This window comes from Brassica rapa, chromosome A06, assembly GCF_000309985.2.
Source record: "Brassica rapa cultivar Chiifu-401-42 chromosome A06, CAAS_Brap_v3.01, whole genome shotgun sequence".
Classification (NCBI taxonomy): domain Eukaryota; kingdom Viridiplantae; phylum Streptophyta; class Magnoliopsida; order Brassicales; family Brassicaceae; genus Brassica; species Brassica rapa.
In genome coordinates this window covers 5,205,178-5,213,351 of record NC_024800.2, presented here as the reverse complement: position 1 = coordinate 5,213,351, position 8,174 = coordinate 5,205,178, and the positions used below count along the sequence as shown (strand labels likewise).

The 8,174-nt window shown below is 31.6% G+C and overlaps 2 protein-coding genes across 2 annotated transcripts; one reads left to right on the top strand and one right to left on the bottom strand.

The window, feature by feature from the left end:
- Window positions 1-108: 108 nt before the first annotated feature.
- Window positions 109-5,112, bottom strand: LOC103872030 (rho GDP-dissociation inhibitor 1-like). Its single transcript, XM_009150367.3, has 5 exons — window positions 1,891-5,112; window positions 1,611-1,677; window positions 758-982; window positions 531-655; window positions 109-395 (listed from the first exon to the last, which is right to left on the bottom strand). Exons 1-5 carry the CDS (start codon window positions 2,074-2,076, stop codon window positions 324-326), a joined length of 675 nt encoding a protein of 224 aa, XP_009148615.1. The 5' UTR covers window positions 2,077-5,112; the 3' UTR covers window positions 109-323.
- A 234-nt stretch (window positions 5,113-5,346) lies between these two features.
- On the top strand, window positions 5,347-7,194 carry LOC103872029 (major latex allergen Hev b 5-like). Its single transcript, XM_009150366.2, has 2 exons — window positions 5,347-5,573; window positions 6,605-7,194. The coding sequence occupies exons 1-2, from the start codon at window positions 5,559-5,561 to the stop codon at window positions 7,016-7,018; spliced, it is 429 nt and encodes a 142-aa protein (XP_009148614.1). The 5' UTR covers window positions 5,347-5,558; the 3' UTR covers window positions 7,019-7,194.
- The last annotated feature ends 980 nt before the right edge of the window (window positions 7,195-8,174 follow it).

Here is an 8,174-nt window from a genome sequence, read left to right as displayed (position 1 = left end):
AGTTTAGCAAACGAAGATTTTCCAATATTTAAAAGTCTGTGGTTTCTAAACGATGAAGTGTATAATTTATTTCGTCACAAACTAACATTAAAGTTTTGTTCATGCGCATGAAACAAATATTTGTATAGATAATAACGAGCTAGATTGCAAATTAGAAAATACTCTGAAAAGAGTAACGTAAAGAACCAAAAAAAAATGTCTACACAAATAAACGAGGCGAAGACGGAAGAACCAATATATGAAGAAATTAATCAAGAACAAATAGTAGACACAATAATGAATACATAATATGTTTCTCTTCTTCCAGTAACTTTTGCGATGCATCATAGCCAGTTCTTGCGAATGTCGAAGGTGTAGTTGTTCTCCAAATAGCACTTGTCATCATCGTCGACGAACTGAATGACATAAACACAGTTATTTCGCAAACTAAGGATGATTTTATTAGTTTTAACTAACACCATGATACTAACTAATAGATTATGGATACATGATGATAAGTAAATAGAAATATAATTATATACTTTTGGTACCTTAGATTTAACGGAATAGGAACCTCTGACAAGCATACCAGACGGTGTTGATTCTTCAAACATGACATGGGTATACGGTTCGGCCTGTGGACTAAACGTTCCTAACATCTCCTTTCTACCATACACTGTTCTCAACAAATGAGTAAGAAAAATAAGTTAGAGAAACAGCTTCAAAACTCATTGACATAATGGTACACGAGTGCGCTAAAGGCAAAACAAAAATGTACCCTTGATTCCAGTCTTCCAAACACTATTGCTGTATCGGAGACCGGACACAATGTTGTTGGTCACACGGAAAGTAAATACGAGAGTGTACTTAGAGCCTTCTTTGAGGGTAAACCATGGTCCTTTGGATGTCGGTTTTCTGTCTTCAGGGACCGTCAATACCATGTCTTCTCTATCAGGTGACCTAATTGTTAAGTTCAATATCTTCACCACCGGATCAGGAGTCTCTGTATTTACATTTTGTTATTCTATCAAAACATTACAAATCCATATCTAAAGAATTTCTTTCAAAAACACCATTCAATGTGGGGTAGTTACTGAAATGGAGCAGAACCATTAATTACACCAAATGCTGACATTTTTTCCCCTTTTGCAGAAAAATATCGTATTGTTACTTGGTCTAATCTTATATTACGTTAATTCACTCTACAATTATTAATCGACCTTTCCCCCTAACATTGCCTATAATTTAAGTATTATGCATGAGGCAAGAGACATGGAATTTAGGACATTAGAGCACCATTAACCCTAAAGTTGCTTAAGTGGAGTGCTTAAAAAACTTTTTAATTTTTTTTTTGTCTGAAAAAAAATATTTAAAAGAATAACCAATTACAGGTCGTCGTGTCTGTGGGGCTCGCAAATAGTGCAAGCAACAACTGTTTGTGATGTCTAATTAAGCACTCCTCCTTCTTCTTTTTCTTCTCTTTCCTTTTTTTAATTAAAAAAATGCTAAGCACCCTTAAACACCCATGATTAATGGTACTCTTACAATTGTAATCAATGGAACTCCTCTAAACCAGATTTAGTTGTCATTAAACCTTAGATCTAATCGGGGATCGAAAGTTGGTTAACTACCTCCAACTTCCTCAAGATCCACTTTTCCTAGAAGTTGTTCTTTCCATCTCATCAAGCTTTCATCATCCTACACATTTTTTTCACGGTACAAAAAAGTGATTAGATCTTGTGTAGATTTTATAAACAAAATTCACCCATTATATATCATATAGGTTAGATACATAATATTAAAAGAATAAAGACCAATTATATTTATATAATTAGCATTTGTGAACCAACATAGTGGCATAGCCAAAGTGCTATTATAATTTTTGAAAACAGGATGAGAGATAAAGAAAACCTTGTCTTTCTCGAACTGTTCTTTGAGAGCGATCATGGGACCAAGTTCAAGCTTCTTGTCTTCGTCTTCTTCGTCATCTTCTGTCGGACACAAAGAGCTGTGGCTGTTCTTTCTGCTTAACGTCCCTTGTCCCTTTGGATCTTCTGCGGACTCTTCAGCTTTGTTATTCTCATCTTTCAAACCCATCTTGTTCTCTTTTGGTTCTATGATTTGCTTCGAATACTAGAAAAAATCGTTAGATTTTATGGAGATGGTTAATCAACCGAGTTTAGTGAGGAGACAACCAAATAAAAAATTGAAGAGTTTGTTTTCTCTTTGGGTCAAAAAATGAGAAGAAAATAATAAGAACAAAGAGAGTTCAGAGACAGACAATAAGATGGAAACGTTTGGTATTTTGGTCTGCGGAATGTTTAAATATGGAAATTCCAAGAAAAGGTCATGCGGTGATCCTAAATTAAGACTTCTAATCTTCCCGTTCACATGATTTATTATCTAAAAATAAACGGTACAATATAGCTAAGTTTGCATACGTACATGAATCTGAATATATACATGCATGCACGGAGATATCTCCATGTCCGTATTCACGTCATGAGGTTGGTTTAATTAATAGAAACAAAACAATGAATATCTAAATGTTGGTAAAAACTTCTTCGTATTATAACCGGAAAATTTGGGGGAAATAAATAATCAGAAAACATATGCGCAGGGCCAGATTAAAATTTTTTGGAGTTATATATATTGTTAATTTTTTTCATAATTTTTCTATTTTGATTTTAGAGGTATATCTATGTAAAAATCTCCAAAAAAATTAGGGAACAATCCTATATTTTATTGAGGGAACAAAGATGTAGAAACTACAAGTCTGAACAATTTACCAATTATAAACTATCAATGAAGAGTTTGTATCTAAGCAGTTCCTCTTTCCAGAGACTGCTGCTAAAGATTGTAGATTCGACTTTTTATTAGTGTGGTGATACTATGTTCCCATATTGCATGTAGACTCTAGTTAGTAGTTACCATCTAGATATCAATACCAAGTATGTTTTGAGATTTTTCAGATTTGGGTCAGGCAGAATCGGACCCTTTCCAATCGATGACACATATATCTACATGTTTTCTTAGATTAATTTTAAAAGAAATCCTTAAAAGCATCACCGTCATGGCCCCAAACCCCCAAGTGCCAACTATTTGGCCACAAAGAGATTCTCTTCTTACAAAACCAACCCTACAATATGAATCCTTTGCCGTCAGATTAAAAGTTTCTTTCTAAATTAACGGAGTAGAATTAAACATCTAAGTGTATAATTCTGGAGACATATATCCTTCCGTTCGCTCGGCTTTAGCGTTACACATGTTCAAGACATGGGACGCTTATCATAATTGGGACAGCAAAACTGAATTATTACAACCTTTTCAGATATATATTGGAAGTATTATCAATCACGTATAAAAGTATATTGATTAATTTTACAGTAGATGAGCAGGGGAGGTCTCCCGTATAAATGTGTTTCTATTTTTAAAAAGATTATTTGTTAATAATTTCTTCTTATTAATAATCCACAAAGTTTTTAAAACATATAATTTTTAATAAATAGGCAATGGGCTAGTGATTTATGGTATATCAACTATTGATTTCAAGTTACAAAAAAACTATTGTCTCGAACGCTAAAAGAGATTAAAGGCTAAAATTTTGTAGTTTACAAAGTTTATCGCATCTCTATTTTTTTTATATAGAAAATTTATATTTTTTAATGTCCTAACAGTTATGTTTAGATAACGATTTGGATTAACGAGTTACGACGATACTATTCATTTATTATATGTCAGTCACCATATAAAATTTTATAGAAGGGAGCTAACTATATACAGTGGTGGATGGCATGCATCACTGTCTTAATATTGTTCTGGTAATTGATCTTTGGCCAATTGAACCGAACGAATTGATCTTTGTTATTGACTTATTCGTAAGATGTCATACATCTACTCTCTCTTTTCCCTACTGATTTCCAGTTTTGTAAACATCATCCCTTATGCATAATTGGTGCATTACTATTTAGTACGTTTAGTTTCATTTTGAAACACAATTATACAACAAATGGGACCTGCTAACGGGTGGCCGTCCAATCCTTCTTATCAGCTTTTCTGCTGGGCATCTTTACAGATTGTGAGTACGTGGTATAGCCTGTATTTTTGTTTTGGGAAAATATTAACCTTTTATCGGAAGAGAAACTATATTAATCACAATTTCATATTTAATCGGAAGAGAAACTAAATTAATCACAATTTCATAAAAGCAAAGCTAGATTGTACATTTTCAAAACCGAATCATAATCAGTAAATTAATTAACTTAAAAATGTTAGCTAAAGCCTAAAAAAAATTAATCAATAATTCATATCATCTCATCTCAAAATTATATAGTTAACGCTTTCAAAAGTATTAGTTAATGACTGGACGGTAGATTTTAACAGTTGAACTATATATATTTTGTATATATTTTTTAAACACCAGTTGTTAATCTAAAATAAAAAATGCTGAAACTTGAATATTTAAAATTTCTAGTTGTAAATCGTCATATCGTCCAAATAGGCAAAATATGTCATTAAATTAAAGACCAAATTATATATTTTGCATATTATATTGTTTTGATTAAAACAGTAAATACTATAACTGTATAAGACTAGAATACGATTTAGAAATAACCTAAAATACCGTTACTAAATCAATAATTTTACTGTTTATATACATGCCATTTATTTTGTATTTAGCCTTTTAGTTTTTTGGTAAAATTTAGCCTTTTAGTTATCTTCTCAAATGGCGGTTTTGTCTATTTTACCACAAACTAGAAAAAGAAAAGAAGAAGAAACAAACTCGTGTACGTGGGTCCACGTTCACGCGACGAGTCCTACCTGGCTCACACTCACATGTCGCGCTTGAACTTGTAACCACGTCGTCATTGGTCAGATACATGAAAGGCAGTAGTAACGTTTTACATGACAAGTTTTTTTGGGGTGAAATCTTACATGACAAGTTGTAACGTTCAATTCAATAATTAAGAGTTCATCGATGAAAACATGAAAGGTATGTTGTAACGTTCACTAAGGTTACAGGAGAAGAAACAAATACATATCAAGATATTTTACTGCATATAACTAATTTATTTTTTGTAAAACAGAATTCAAGTTTTTTTTTTTGAGAAATGGCTAACAGAATCCAAGTTCTTTAGCTGAAATAATAATAATAAAAAATGTTTTATCTAATTTTCAGCTACAGAATTCAAGTTCTTTAACTGAAAATTAGATAAAACATTTATTATTATTATTACAACTTGGTAGGTAATGGTTGAGTGATGAGGTTCTATGTGTATGTGGCATGAGGTGTAAAATAGTACATAAGTATTTTTATATTTAAGGATAAAGATGCTTTCATGTGAAATATTCATCATTATGATTCTATAATAACAGTGTAGACAAAGAAAAAACAGATAATTATATTTTTTGACATATATATTTATATTAAAAAAATATAATCGTAAAGCATTAGGCATTTGCTTCTACTATAAATAGCTCTCCTCTTGATCAAAGCTCTTCACTCACCAAAGCATCACATACACTTTTATTTCTCTTCTCATCTTTATATTTTTCCTCTTTTACTTTGTCATTTCGAAATGGCCACCGTTGAGGTATGATGTCAAGTCTTTTTCTTTTGGTTCAGCATATGATATCAAGTCTATATTACTTAGGGGGTGTTATTGGTTGTATAATTAAACTCTATTAGATTTAAAACATATCAGATTTCAATTGTATTGTTCATCTCAGATTGATTCATTATTCATTTGAATCTAATTTCTTAAATCTGCATCATTGTATTTATAAATTCAACATAATGTCATTTGATTTCTACACTAAAATTAAACTGAATAACAAATGATTAACAAATCCATCGATTTGTTTTTTCAAATTTCTATAATATTTTGCATGAGATTTGTATTTTTGTACCCAATATAGCATCTTAAGATCCTATTGTACCATGTTTTGGTAAAATGAAAACAATGTTAGGTTAAATAAAAATGTTTTGTGACGATGACTTTTTCTGAAAAATGATGATAGCTAAAACTTTTTACATTAGTGCTTGTTGATATAAGAAATGATTTTAAAATCTTAAGGTATAAGGTTAGTTTTACAATTTACATATGAATCAAATCCATTCTAATAGTTTTAAGTCAATTGATTGTAAAATCTATTAGAGATAAATAACACCAGAATTTTATTGTTGTATTCAAATTTTTGATTGAATAACAATAGATTTTTAATTCTTTTGATAAAGAGATAGTAAATTTAAGAACCAATAACACTTGATCAAAAAAAAAAAAAGAACCAATAACACTAGATTAAAAAATTACTTAATTGAGATATTTCAAAATGTTAGATTATCCACCTTAGATTATCCATATCCCATCTATAATCAAATTTCTGTGTGGATATAGTTAGATTTGACTTACCATCTAAATATTTGTACAAACGATCAGCTTACTTGCAAGTTACATGTATCACGTAGAATGTCTATCACTAACAATAAAAAACTAAAGTTCAAAAAAAAAAAAAAAATAAAAACCTAGATCAATTTCAGGCCAAATATGACGGACTGCTCGCCGTTTAATCTAATAAAAACGGGAGACAGTTTTTTGTTTGCTAAGTGTGTCTTTGCTTACAGAATGAACAAGTGATTGCTCCAGCAGCAGAGAACGTTGAGGTGCCAACAAAGACGGTGGAGGAGCCAGAAGTGACGGAACAGCCGGAAAAAGTCGTCGCCACGACAGAGTCTGCTCCTGCTCCAGCCGCCGTAACAGAAGAAGAATCTGAAGCACCAGTGGTAGAAACGAGCAAAGATGTGGTTGTGGAAGAGGCAGAGGAAAAAGAAGAAGAAGCAGAGAAAGAAACGGAGGAACCAAAGGTAGAAGAGGAAGAAGAGAAGACAGAAAATCCAGCGGTTGTGGAGGAGCCAAAGGAAGAAGAGAAAGAGGAGGAGACTGAAACTCCAGCTGTTGTTGAGGAGGAGGAGAAGAAGACCGAAGCAGAGGAAGTCGTGGCTGCTGAGGAAGTCGCCGCCGAGAAGGCCGAAGAGTAAAGAGCAAGAAACAATATATGACCTTCATTGGTCTCATTTCGGTGTCCTTTTTATTAATTTATATTTTATCAAAATTTATATGTATTTCTATCGTTTGTTTGGGTTTATGATGATGTAATGTAATCAGATATTTGGTCATGTTGAAATCAAATATATGGTATTTTGATGGTTTCTACATATTGTTTACATTTTTGGTCGTAGCCAAAAAGTTTACAAAGAACATGAAATTTAAATCCATTTGAGTTTTCATTAAAAAAGTTATACTATTTGATTTCAGTTATACAAAGTGTCTTTTTTTTTGTCTCTGCCGTTTTCGTTACATACGCATCACACTGAAGTTGAGTGTTTTTTTTTACATTCAGCAAGAGTACTTTTTCAGACGGTCCATTTATACGACTCTTAAGAGTGCAAAAGGCCTGATTGTACTTTTAGTTTTGAAATTTGAATCAAAATAGATACCAGTAACCTAATAGAGTAATAGTCCTTCGAAATAGTCATAGGAGATGATTAAGTGATTATAATCGATGACCCAATGGAAGTCTCTTTTCGCTTTTCAAAATCAAAGCAGAACACTTGAATTCAAAAGTTACTAAAAAAAGAAATTATTTCCAACATAAACTAACCAAATATTCCTATTCAGAGTGTACATTCGCCAACCATAGAGAGTAGGCCTGAGCATTTCGGGTATGGGTTTGGTTCGGTTCGGGTATTTGGTAGTTTGGATAGGAGGCTAAATGATCCATTTACTATCTTACCTATTTTTAGTTCGGTCCGAATAGTTTCGGGTTCGGTTCAGATCAGATAGTAAAACTAGGAACCGGAAAATACTCGAAAAAATTTGGTTCTCATTTGGTTCTGGTTTGGGTAGTTTGGGTAGTTCAGATAATTCGGATAAAATATCGGTTATTTAGTGTAAAATATCAAATAATTAGGATGATTTAGATAAAAAATTTGGATATTTCAGATTACTTTGGATATTTTGAATAAAACTATCCAAATACTTTTGGATACTTTTGGTTAATTTGGATACTTTATAATAATTTAGTTATTTTCAAATATTTTTTGATAGTTTTAATAGATTCTTAAATTAAAAATATACATTTAGTTATGTTATATGTATATATAATTAATATTTTTTATATATTCGGGTAGTTCT

What these genes read in the sequence shown, in the direction of transcription:
- LOC103872030 (XM_009150367.3), bottom strand. Translation starts at nt 2,076, where the DNA reads ATGGGTTTGAAAGATGAGAATAACAAAGCTGAAGAGTCCGCAGAAGAT. An exon ending in AACAGTTCGAGAAAGACAAG is followed by an intron (nt 1,678 to 1,890) that starts GTTTTCTTTATC and finishes AAAAATGTGTAG; the next exon opens with GATGATGAAAGCTTGATGAG. An exon ending in GGATCTTGAGGAAGTTGGAG is followed by an intron (nt 983 to 1,610) that starts GTAGTTAACCAA and finishes ATGTAAATACAG; the next exon opens with AGACTCCTGATCCGGTGGTG.